The sequence below is a fragment of the Hypomesus transpacificus genome, chromosome 11 (genome assembly GCF_021917145.1).
Source record: "Hypomesus transpacificus isolate Combined female chromosome 11, fHypTra1, whole genome shotgun sequence".
Taxonomy (NCBI): domain Eukaryota; kingdom Metazoa; phylum Chordata; class Actinopteri; order Osmeriformes; family Osmeridae; genus Hypomesus; species Hypomesus transpacificus.
This window is the reverse complement of record NC_061070.1, coordinates 12,426,637-12,439,817: the sequence shown is the minus strand read 5'-3', so window position 1 is coordinate 12,439,817 and position 13,181 is coordinate 12,426,637. Positions and strand designations below refer to the sequence as shown.

The window sequence follows — 13,181 nt, the reverse complement described above, 5'->3', positions numbered from 1 at the left end:
CTCTGCCTCGCCCGGCTCCACGCCCCCCAAATGGAAGATCCAGAAACTGGAGGCAAAGCTCAAGTTCTCACACTTCCTGGATGAGATCACCAGCCAGGTCCTGAGTCCGTCCAGCCTTCAGATGCTGGGAGGGAAGCAGCAGGAGGCCTCCGGCAGGAGACGGAAGGGGCCCCAGTCCGACGCACGTTCCCACCACCCACCTCAGGCTCCGGAACCCAAACACCGAGGAGAGAGGAAGCAGGAGAAGGCGCGACCCTGGGACGACTGGGTGTCAGCGCCCGACCGCTCCACGAGGAGAGGCAGCGAGGGCGGGCCCAAAACATGGCACATCCCCCTGAGGAAGGACAGTTCGGACCTGGAGCCTGACAGGCCTGGACCGAGCCCCAACCGAGAGGGGGCCAGGCCCAAAGCGGAGGTCCCCATCTACAGCAGCGTAGGGGGCGGACGGGACTCGAGGCGCGGCAGCGAGACCGAATGGGAACACAGGAGTCAACAGGGCGGTCATTACCACCACCACCACCGCCACCACCATCAGCAACAACAACAACAGCAGCAGCAGCCCCCATCGTCCCAGCTGGATCCCCGGGCACAGCACAAGCACACTATGGATAAACCTTTGCCCCCCCAATACAGTCCCCAGGCCGCTCATTCAGACAGGGAGACAGTCGCATCCCCACCCAGCTCTTTATCTATCTTATCACAGATCAAGGTAGGTGAGGGGGGGAGGGGGCCGCCCACCTCCCTCTATGGCATGCGTCCCCATGGGTTTAGTGTGGAGAAGATTGGCTCCACCCCTCGGGTTGCTTAGCTACGACACTCGCGGCTGTAAAAATAGGGATGACATTCATCGTTCTTATAATTAAGAAATGACATTTGTTCGGGGGGAAATAAATATCAACAGTGATGCATGGTTGCGTTTTTGACAGCTGTTCTGAGAAATGCCATTAAAGTTAGGTTTTCTCGGGGTTCTTAAAACTCTGAGTCATGACTCTTATCCTATGATCATAAGAGCCATTGTTACTTTTATTTCTAATCATCATACTGTGATAATAGCAGCAGGATCACTCTTCTTGCAACAGGTCCTATAACGAAACATTTGATCCTATTGTGATTACATTACATTTAGCCTCCAGATCTAATTCTTGCATAGCCTTAGTACAGTTCTCTCTACAGGGGCTGTTAACTAGTGGCGTAGGTGAGCAGAAAGAACCATGGTGGGAAATGATTGCTCTTTAGTTGCCAGAATGACAGGCTGTCAAATTGATTTCATGGCTCCATGAGCTGAATAAGTATTGACCTGTGCCACTAAGAGGACACATCATGAACATGGTCCCATAGCCCATGTGCCCTGCAAGGCTATAAGCAGCCCTTTGGCCACCCCTACTCACCCCTAGTTTGATAACTAATACATTAGAGATAGAGCCATTGTTAAACATTGTTAAGCTAAATAAAGAGGAATTTAGTTATGTATTTAGTTTGTCTTGTTCAAATGTTGCCTCAGCATGTATAATGTATTAGACAGTCCCCCTACTGTAGTTGATTATCATTTCACCATATTATTTTTTGCTGCTGCCATTATCGATAGCATATTCTTGGTACGCCTACTTGACATTCCAATGCCGAGACTAAATTGATCATTTTTGTTTGCAGGACTCCTTATCAGATGCAGACAGAATCAAGTAAGTGGCTTTTTTAAATACTTATGCTTTATTGGCACCTCCCAGTGTTTGCAAGTCACGAATGCTTCGGCAACAGAATAGTAGCCTGGAGGAGATTTGGTCTGGCTGGGGTCGGGCGATGGCTTGATTAGCTGACCAGGCCAAGCCAGCACACCACCCCCCTTACACACACACACACACACACAGACACACACACACACACACAGCTGCTCCCTGTTCCTAGCAGGGCCAGGGCTCCAGACACACATATGGCCTTTCAATCAGCTAGGTGTGAGATGGAGGGGGCCTGGGGACGGCAGAGGCACAGGTCAGGCCAGGCGGGCCCAGCTGGTGCCTCCCTGACTGGGTTGGTGCCGTGTGGCTGGGGTGTAGGGGGAGGCAAGTGACGTCATCGCTGGTGCACAAGGAGCAGGAGGCTGCAGTCACTAGCATCTGTCCGTCTGTCCCGAAGCCAACGTCTCCTGGCTGATACCCTCTCCAGCCACTCTGTCCTTCTTACTCCTCGCACCCCCACATTCAGTCCTCTCCCTCTCACCGTGTCGCGCTCCCTTCTCACCACCGAGTGGGAGCCGGTGTGAACGCCTGGCTCGCCTCCCCTCGGTGTGGTCCCTGCTCGGCATGGCCCCTGCTACAGCACACCTGCTGGTGCCACACAGATCGCACGCCACCAGTCCACAACTCTCTCAGGACCCCGAGCCACTGTCAGGCAGCTATTTGTAACCCAGACCAGAGCTCACGGCACCGCCACTGTCATTCTCCCCCCCCCCAACCCCCCCCCCCCCCCCGGTCCTCCCCCGCTCCACTTCCTGTACCGCCAGAATCCCAATACACGGCTAATTGCTAGCAGATCTATCAAGTGTGACGAGCACGTTCTGTAAGCTAACTTCTCATATAGTGTCCTACTCTGCGTGGTAGCGTAGATTGAGCGCAGCCAGTGCTAACCGCCTGGCCTCATCTTTATGGGGGGTTGTCACGTAGTGTCAGTTAGTGAGCTGTGAAAAGTTCAATGGTAAATATTGTGTCAACACTGAACAACTGGCAGCTGACTTGGTAACAGCTGCATCTGCTGTCTCTCTGCTTCTCTGTCTCTCTCTGTCTCTCTCTCTCTCCTCTATGCCGGATAGATGGCTTGTGGCACAGGACAGTTCATTGATTGGCCTAGATGCTCGTGTGTGTGTGGAGGGAGGGAGTGGAGTTGGATGCTGAGTGATGAGTGTGGTGGGTGTGGAGAGATGGTCATCCCCTCGACTGTTTGCCTACATCCCACATGAGTTAAGTAGCAGCTTGAATGATTGCTGCTCACTGTTAAATTCCTCATGGGCCGAGCCTTGGTTGGTGCCCGCGTTTAGACATGCCCAGTGGTCAAAGAGCTTTGTTGTGCAGTTGTACAGTAATCCTGACTGGTTGACCCCTGGTGTACACCACAGAGAAAATCTCTTGAGTTTCAGAGATGAAAGGGATAAGCTTTAGATTGAGTGACAGGCAGCCTCTTCACTTGCTCACAATCACGACTCCCTTCCTCTCTTTTTCGCTTTCTTTCGTGCCCCCTCTGTTCTCTTTCCCTTCCTGTCCCTCTGTATTCCCTTGGTTCAAAGCCAGAAAACTCGTCCACAACAGGCTCGTTGTCTGGCAGTCTTGGCAGAGAGAGTTTACCACGTGTCCTCGGAAACCTTGCAGGGCCCACACCGAGCTGTGATTGGCCTCTGCCCTCTTAGCCAAAACTCCTTATTGCGATTCATCCGGCGCTTGCTTTTGTTTACCTCTCCAGCCGTAGACCCCGTCTGCCTTGCCTGTCTGTGTTCATGGCTGACTGGACAGGGTGAAGCCATTCTTTTTTCTTTTTTTCAATCTGTACCTTTTCCTGTCTCCGTTTCACATTGTGACTGCCTTTCTGGGTCTACACCAAGGAGAGACAAATGCTGATGTCATGGCTGCAGTAATGGGGTGGCCAACCCGTTTAGTGTTCTTTCAACATCCCGTAACAGAAAAGGTTTTGAGGGGTGCATTTGTTAAGGGGGTAGTGCTTTTTACTGCCCAGGGTACTTTTTCTCAGCCGTGCGGATCACTCAAACAAATTCTTCTCGCTTGCTCAAGCACACACAAACACACACACACTTATTGCCTCTTTTTTAAGACGTAAAAAGGACTAAAACTCAAATTTGTGTAAAACCTGCAAACCTCTGAGAATGTGTCTTTGAGGTCAATTGAAAATGCATTTCCCAATCTGGCTCTCAGTGGCTTCCCTAGTGCTTGGGTGAATCTATTTGCTCGTCATCACACTTATTTTCCTCTCTCCGGCACCTTGGCGCACCACCCCTCCTCCTCCTCCCCGGCCTGTGGAGCCGCTCAACGGGGAAGACTGTCAGAGAGGAACTTGGCAGGCAGGAAACCAGTACACTGAGAGAACCACCATGCACTCAACCACTACATTCTTTAATCACCCTGGAATTTCCAGCATATGCTTTATGCCTCGACATCTCAGGAGTGGCACGTGCTAATGATAAAGTACTACGATTATACCTTGTGCTGTAACATGCGTCTATTGACAGCTGCCTTGGCAAAACATCCTCACGCGATCCATAATTCAGTTGGATTCCGGCTTGTTTCTTCTCGGTGGCCTATATTTGTGGAGCCGTGTTGTTGGATTAGGCTTGTCGTCGCTGTGTTTTACCGACAGCGTGGGCCTGGCCTCTTTATCTATACTCCCACTCAATGGGCTTTAATAGGCTCTCTGCACATGTTCACTTCTATCCTCGTTTTCGCAGTTGGCAAACATATGTTTGTAGATGCACACGCACGGTAACCCATTTATGTAAACCCAAGACATTGTGCAACACCCGCATCTGGGCCAGAGACCTTTTGTTTCGAAATGTTTTGCTTGTCAGTGAAATACGGGCCATGGACAAGGATGAAGGGGTAGACATCCCGTTTTTAGAATGAAGCGTTCCCATGCATCATTCATGTTCCACTCTCGAGTTAAGGGGTTGGCAGGTGTTGCACACGCGTGGGGTTTTTTTCCCTACCGTCTCTCTGTCTCTCTACCTTTCCCCCAGCTCCTGGTGAAAGCGACCTTCCTTGTGTGTCAGGTGTGGCGTCAATGAAAGATGTAGTGTCGGCAAGCTGTTGGGTGGAGGGGGAGAGAACTCCCATTGATTTTCAGCAGGCTGAATGGTGAGGACGGCCGGTGGCGGGGCTGAGGACGCACTAATTTGATTCCTCCCACTGCCACGCTCGCAGGGCGAACGCCGCCTCGTTCCTCCTGTTGTGACCGTTTACCAGGCTCTTGCCGCCTAATCGCACCCCACTTGGGAGGCTTAGCCTCGGAGCAGCAGTCAATGGGCAGCATTTAGTCGCTCGCTCGCTGCTAAACCTGCCGCCCTGCCCTCGCATTCCCTGCCTCCTCCGTTGCCTGCCTTTTTATCCGGAGGGCGTCTTCCCCGAGTGGCGTGTCAGATGTGTCGGATGTGTCGGCAGCGGGTGGCACAAGCCCTGCCGCGTGCCTGAAGAGACCCCCTTTACTGCAGTGTCTCCTGGGAAGAGGAGTCTTATGGGAGCCAGAATGTAGGCAGAGAAGGAGGGGGGGGAAACCAGAGGGGGACAGGATCCCAGACGCCAGGCGGTGACGGTCAACAAATCTGTCTTGTCCCTCTGCAGCTGCTGCTGTCCCTAACCCGTCATACTTCCTGCTCCCTTTTATATATACAGACACAGGGACATGGAGGGGGGGGAGGGGGAGGGGGGATAGACAGGGGAACTGGGAGATTGAAAGAGAAGAGGGCTGAAGGTCCCTGGGCTGGATGACTGAGACGCGGGCATCCTTTAGACGGAAGAGCACAGGTCACGCACACAGACGCCCACTTTTGCTTTCATGTACGCGCCTTCCCTTTCAGCCGCTCTGGCAGCCCTGCGTGTATGCAGGAACAAGCCCACACAAACACTTAAGAACACAAACATACTATGTATGTTCACTCGCGCGTCTAGAAAATCATAAATTATGGCCGCCCAGGAAGTGCTTCCACTCTGTACATTGGTGCAATTTGTCGCTTATTCTCCTGCTTAGCTGCAAACTTGCAGCTTTACTCTCTAGTTTTTTTTGGTTATTGTAACATTATAGTTATACAATGGAGTATTTTGTTTTCAAGGGCAAAGTCTCTGGCTGAAGCAAGACAGTGTGTGGAAATGTACTCTGCTATCTGTGTCATCTTGTTGATATATTATTCAACCTTGTGCACCTGGACTGACCAATCCTCCTCCCCTTCTCTCTCCCTTCATCTCCCTCCTCTTTGCCTCTTCCTTTCTCCCACCCCTTGTCCATTAATCTCATCCACTCTACCCCCCCACACTTTCCCCCCCTCCCCTGTTCTCCCCTCTCCCCCCTGCTTCTCCCCTCCTCCTCCCCTGCTCTCTCCCCTGCTCTCTCCCCTGCTCTCTCCCCTGCTCTCCCCTCTCCTCCCCTGCTCTCCCCCTCCTCCCCTGCTCTCTCCCCTGCTCTCCCCTCTCCCCCCCTGCTCTCTCCCCTGCTCTCCCCTCTCCCCCCCTGCTCTCTCCCCTGCTCTCTCCCCTGCTCTCCCCTCTCCTCCCCTGCTCTCTCCCCACTCCTCCCCTGCTCTCTCCCCTGCTCTCCCCTCCTCCTCCCCTGCTCTCTCCCCTGCTCTCTCCCCTGCTCTCCCCTCTCCTCCCCTGCTCTCCCCCTCCTCCCCTGCTCTCTCCCCTGCTCTCCCCTCTCCCCCCCTGCTCTCTCCCCTGCTCTCCCCTCTCCTCCCCTGCTCTCTCCCCTCTCCTCCCCTGCTCTCTCCCCTGCTCTCCCCTCTCCTCCCCTGCTCTCTCCCCTCTCCCCCCCTGCTCTCTCCCCTGCTCTCTCCCCTGCTCTCCCCTCTCCTCCCTTGCTCTCCCCTCTCCTCCCCTGCTCTCTCCCCACTCCTCCCCTGCTCTCCCCTCCTCCTACCCTGCTCTCCCCTCCTCCTCCCCTGCTCTCCCCCCTCTCCCCCCCTCCTCCCCTGCTCTCTCCCTCCTCCCCCCTCCCCCCCTGCTCTCCCAGGATCCTGCAGCAGCAGAATGAAGACCTACGCCGGCGGCTCTCCCACACCACCCACAAGATGGAGGCCATGGAGACGGAGTTCGAGACCAGCCGGCACTACATGCAGGCGGAGATGGGTCGCACGCGCGACGACCTGGAGAAAATGAGGGACAAGTTCCGCAGGTACGAGCCCCCCCCCCCCCCCCCCCCCCCCCCCCCCCCCCGGCCTCTGCCGGCTCCTCCCCCCTTCTTCCTCTCTGAATGACCAGCGTCACAGTGCACTCGGGCCGTCTTCTAACACATCCCTGTGATAGTCGTCTTTTCTATGCAACGCGCCAAGCTCGGTCCTTCCCCTCCCACCACCCAGCTTTTTCAAACAGAGAAAGATGAAATGAATACCTTCCCCGGTAATCTATTTTTAATGTATCTGATCAAAGCTGTTGAATTAATGAAGGCTTATGCCGTCTGATTATGCATCTAGCCGTTACTTTAATTCAGTCAGCCTCCGGGGAATGGTCTGGTTTATATAGCAAGGTGTGTGCACACGCATGGATAAAACATGTAACGTGTGTGTGTGTGTGCGCAAAGTCGAAGACGTTTTGTGGGGAATATAGAATTGTTAACCCAAAAAGCTTTACGTTTCTTCAACAGGATGTAGGCACTGTTTGTCTTTGATGCATCTATTTTTCATCTGGTCTGTTTTGTCTCTTGGATGGGAGGATTTGCCCAGGGGCCCGACGGTGTCCCCAGCCCACTGCTGCTGTCAGGCCCAGTTAGACTGACGACATCAGGGTCCTCACCACACACTGGAGCTTGGTTTGTCTCACTCAGTCTCGGCCGCATTATAAATACCGTACTTTGTTGCCTTTCAAACTTGTTTGGAACGTGTCTCCCATTCAATCCAGACCTGTGCGTTTGCACCTCAGAGCACTGTTAAGAACCGATCATTTTGAACAGGTTTTAGTGATTCCGGTTTGTGTTTTGCTTTCCCTGGGGGAAACACCAGCTATCTGCCTCCCAGCATCTGATTAAGAAATCAATAACTTCTCTTCAGACGCGTCTCCTTGTCAGTCAAGCTGAATCTGAGGATGAGACGGGCCCAGTCCCAGCTGTGCACACCCCTGTGGCTTGTTAAATATACATTGCACCGTTTATGGCACCGTTTACAGCCTTGTTAACGGGAGAGTTTGATATCAAATCAAAACGCTTCAGTAGAAGAGCAGCTCGGGTGGCTTGGAGATACTTTTTCACAGATATATTTTGGAGTGCAATTTCCTCCTGATCTTCACTTGTGAGGCTAATCGCAGGTTTGAGGATGTGGTAATAGTGCGACAGACACTGCTGAGATGGGGGGGGGGGGGGGTGAAGGTGCATAATCCGTCTAGTAATGAGTCGAGGAACGATCAGAGAGTCTCGTTAATGAGATTGGGAGCTAATGTAATTATGAAGCGACATGGTAATGATGAATGAGGCCCCCCACTCTGCCAGTATTGCCAGTGTGCAGACAGGTAGGAGGAAGCAAGCTGTTCATCTGAACCCACAGTAGCACTACAACCACCACCCCACACCCCCCCCACACACCTACCTGTTCAGGAGTATAGTCCTAGTATACTCCTAGTATCATCTACGCCCAAACCCTAACCCCTAATTCAGTGTGTGTGTGTGAGACAGCTTGCTAACCCTACACAAATCCAGTTAATGCTAACTTCTTATCAAGTGTGCCCTCTTTGTTTTTTTTTGTTTTTATTGGGGGGGGGGTGGGGGGGATTTCTGCCTCCCATTATGTTTGTAATGACTGTAGAGAGAGACAGGAAATGTAGGGGAGAGGCAGGGGATGACATGCAGCAAGATTGGCCTTGGCCACATTTGCACTCAGCCCGCTGCAGTAAGGCCTCAGCCTACATGGTATGCGAACGTAACCTGTGAGTCTGACTTAACATTTAATATGGTGCCCCCCCCCCCCCACCCACACACATTGTCTTGTATGTATATGTGCATGTGGCAAAAGCAAATTGGGTGTAGACTGTCCATATTTATAGAAAATGTTTGTTTTGCCCTTGGGCATATTGTGCGATAATATGTGTATAGCAGTAAGTTTTGAAGGAAGCATCTGGTGAATGGTTGGTTCAAATGGGTGTGGAGTTGAAAAGCAATCATGCCCGTTTATCTCCAGTCTCAAGGTCTGTGCTCTGCACAGGAAAACAGTTTCAATTACTGCAGTTGACCATTTCCTTCATAAATACAGAGACGTTCTGTTAGATGTGCTGTATGTTTGCTCTGCTCCTCTGGGTCTCCCATAGGCACATCACATGACCCAATACAGAGTCAGAAAAGAGAATGATTCGATTGGATTACTCTGGGCTAATGACTATAGCCCACTCTTGTGTCCTCGCTGATTATGGCCCAGCACACAGTTAAACAGATTCTTTAGCAGTTCAGGCAGTGTGTCTACATTTGAGCAGGCTTGGGAATGAAAAAGGCCAACAGAGTAATTATGTTTGCCTTTTATTTATTTATTTGTACATTTATTTAGTTTACTGCATCCCAAGAGCTACCCCCTCGTTCAGTCAGTGTCTCTCACTCTCTCACGCTCTCTCTCTTTCTCCCTCCCTTTCCCTCTCTCAGAACTTTGATTTCATTTGTATGCGGCTGCAAAACAATTCCGATTTTCTTTTTTTTACTGCATAGTCAAGTGATGGCAATTGTTTTGCACATTTAGCGTTCCATTAGCTTTAAGTTACATGAATCTTCCTCTCTGCCTTTGTTTTTCTCATTCTGTCTTCCGACGTCTCAGCGGGAATCACTGTGGTTTATACTTAAAATGAGTTTATTCTTTTTTTATTGGGACGAATAGAGGTAAAATCGACTGCAGTAAAGAGTTTTTGATTACCAGTGACGGAATGAGTCTGACTGACAGTTTGAATAGTGGCTGTGCTTATGGGTGCGAGGCCTGCTTTAGGAACTTGTGCACATAGTTTGTTTGGAGGAGTTCCATTTAGATGTCCAGCGGCTAGAGAAAGAGATTGGCTATTTACAGTCATAGGGGTTGGAATCGGGGCAAGGTTAGACCAGTGCGTGTTCTGTGTGTAATATTGTTCGATCGGTATAATCAATCAATTGGCCTGTTGGCCCCAGGCTGTGGTTATTATAACATGTTGCATTCAGTATGGTCAGACGGAAGGGCCTGGATGCACACACACAAACACAGTCTCTCATTCTCTTTGACACGACAACACACAAACACACTCACGGCCTCATGCTTTTTTTTTTAACACACAAACATAAACACGCATACACACACACACACACACACAAACACACACACGCTTTAGCTCAGCAGAGCAGGAGAGATGAGAAGACACCAGCAGCTTGTGATGGTGTGTAGTGAGATACATGACAAGGCCAGGCTGTCCCCTGCTCTTGTAATCCTCTCTGAATGGAAGATGGGCTCGGTCAATCCTCAGAGCTGATCTTTTACACCTCTGTTGGATAGGAGGTTGGGGATTTTTCGGTAAGTCTTCAATGGTGTGCTCTCGGGTCTTTGTAATGAGGCCATCTAAGGGAAGAGCTTCACAAAAGCACAGTGAGTTTCAATGGACACAGAGAGAGATTCAGATTTGCAGTTTGTCCTGCATGTCCCAGTGTGCCATTCTTTGGTCCTTTTCTTGTGCTCTGAAGTGTCATAGGAAAGGATACGTGTTTAAAGTGCACAGGATGTAGTATCAATTTGACATCTTACATTCAAATGTTCAGCTTTCAAAATCCCAGATGAAACTCAGCCGTTCCCAGGTCCTGATTACAGCCCATTATCACATTGTGAGAGGGACAGGGGATGATAATGATTGAGGCTAATAATCATTCTCTTTCGCTCTCGCTTTCTCTCTCGGGCGCTCGCTCGCTCTCTCTCCCTCTCGGGCGCTCTCTCTCTCTCTCTCTCTCTCTCTCTCTCTCTCTCTCTCTCTCTCTCTCTCTCTCTCTCTCTCTCTCGGGTGCTCTCTCTTGCACACGCTCTCTCTCCTGCTTGCTTCTGCTTTAACTTGATCTCTTTCTTCTCTAATTCCCCCCCACCCCCCAACTTGTCCAGAAATCTGCACGTTGCCACTTTCATCCTTTTGAAACGTCTCTTCGTGATTGAATTTTCGAGAAATCCACAACCGTCCCTTTAGAACAGCTAATTTATCCAGCCAATTTAGGTGTACAGGAGGGAGAAAATAATTGCTATTGGCCATATTGAAAATGGGTTCAATTCCACAGTCTCTTGGCTTTTTCTCTCTGCTACCCCCACCCCCACCCTTTTTTTGGCATCACTTGTAATTTGTGCCAAATGTCTGACCTGTTGAGAAACAGCACCGAGCTTCATTAGTCACTCCTAGAGGGTTCATACAGCTCTGCTGCTGAAAGGACAACGTGAGGGAGGAAAATGCATCTGCTGAGATGAGCCTGCCGAAAGAACAAGCGTGTGTGCCTTTACGTCCCGAAAGTGCTCATAACGTGGTGCCTGATTAGAGCTGTAACTTTCCCTTCATGGCCTGTTTTTTCACCCGTATGACAAGCAGCGCTAGCCAAGATGCACATGAGAAACCAGAGGGATAATCGGAACTTTGATGGAATGTGATTGCGCCGAGAGATGGCGGAGATGGAAAAGTGGTCAAAGGGGGGCTGGGGGGGGGGGGGGGGTTCACTTCCGTGGTTTATTACACTGGGTGTGTTTGGCTGGGAAGCACTTTAATAAGGATTTTCCCCATGCTGCTCTCATCCACAGACTCCAGAACAGCTACACTGCGTCACAGAGAGCCAACCAGGACCTGGAGGAGAAGCTACATGCCCTGGTAAGCTTTTGAACTCTTAACTCGAAACCATTCACTTCTCACCTTCCACCCAACCGTCTGTCAACATGGCGTCTGCTTGTGTCTTCTATATACATATCCATTGTCTGCTAACTGAATTTTAACTTAAATTGCTTTGACTATTTCTTTCGGGGGGAAAGAAAGTCATTTTTCAGATTGGATTCCATTTCTCAAATAAATAGTTTTCCTCTTGACCTTTGCCGGGCCTGTCTAACAGCTGCAGCATCATAACAGTCTCAGACTGTCATGGTGTCCAATTGCTTTCAATTGAGACAGAATGTTTTCTCGGTTGCGTCAGGGTACCAGAGTTGTGATGCAGTGTGTGGACAGAGGAGGCTCTTGTCTGCTGCAGTGTGGGGCCTTTCTACACTTATAAATGTACCTCCCAGCAAGAGCAATGGCCCCTACCCCTACCCTCATTATACCATGATGCCATGCCCGTCATCCAATTATACAGCAGGATCTCAACTGGAGAGGCTGGGGTGTTCCCGAGCGCTGTCGGGGATCAGCTCGGAGAGGAATAGACTTCGGTGAAAGGCCAAATCACTCCATCACCCATGTTTCTGCTAACCCCTCTGGGACAGAGAGAGAGAGAGATTGAAAGGTCCACAGCTCTGTGCTGGTGTATCCCACTCCCCCGCCCACTCCCCCCCCCCCCCACCCACCCCCACCTGGTAGCATGCCAAGCTAACGTGTGTGTGGTGTGCTCGGTTCCTGCACCACTGTTGTGTGTTTCATGACTCTCTAATGCACATTTTCTGTGTGCTGGTATGTGGGCGTGCATCTGTGTGTGTGTGCGCACACAAGTACGTTCGGTGTTCCCCTACGCTACAATCCAATCTCACTCCGTCAAAGCGGACCTGCCCCCTTGACCAGTATCGATTCCCCATGAAGATGGAGATTAACTGAATTTTAAGATGCTTTTGCAAACAGTACTCAAACAGTACTGCTGCTGGCTGTGGCGTGGGGCTGTGGCTGCTTCAAAGTCAAACCCTCCCCAATCATTGCCAACTGTGGGGGTGGCAGACAATTGGGCAAAACGAGTTAGCCTCTCCCCTTTCCTCAGGCGTCAGCCAACCACAGCTAGAACCTTTCATAATAGTTTCATTTTATTGTACACAATGAAAATCATGTACAAACATGCATGTTGTTAAATCCTTTTTTCCATGTCACGAGGTTTATCTTAAGCCAAAGCCCCAGATATTAGAGGCTGTGTAGGTATACAGGGTGGACTAAAGAGAGACCTCCCTCTGGGAGGTTTGGGAATCCCAGATAGAACAGGTGGCCTTTGCTGGGCCATTCCCCCGTACCTTGGTTTAGCTGATGTGGTCGTCTCCTCACTTAGCAGAAGGATTATTCTCCTAAATAAAACGACAGCGTCCACCAGTCCATGTCCCCTGTCACCTTGGGAAAGAAAACGATTCACACGATGCCCTATTCATTGCACTAGTCATAGAACATTTGAATGCGAGTTTGAGCTCCCTTTAATATTTTGTTCAAGCGTCCATATCTCTCAAATAAAGCTATTCCATTGGTGTTGAAGCTGAAAGTAATTGATTTTACAAATCGTCTTTAGAAACTGTGAAATGGCTGTTACCCATATTAAATGCAGATGGCAGCTCAGCTGTCCACACTCTC

General features: G+C 50.6%; 1 protein-coding gene across 1 annotated transcript in view; it reads left to right on the top strand.

Annotated features, from left to right (window-relative positions):
• Window positions 1-13,181, top strand: part of tjap1 (tight junction associated protein 1 (peripheral)) — a 59,529-nt gene that overhangs the window by 32,143 nt on the left and 14,205 nt on the right. The window contains exons 5-7 of the mRNA XM_047029995.1: window positions 1,651-1,679; window positions 6,718-6,879; window positions 11,459-11,525. Of these exons, the coding sequence (XP_046885951.1) occupies window positions 1,651-1,679; window positions 6,718-6,879; window positions 11,459-11,525 (258 nt within the window). The remainder of the gene's footprint in view (window positions 1-1,650; window positions 1,680-6,717; window positions 6,880-11,458; window positions 11,526-13,181) is intronic.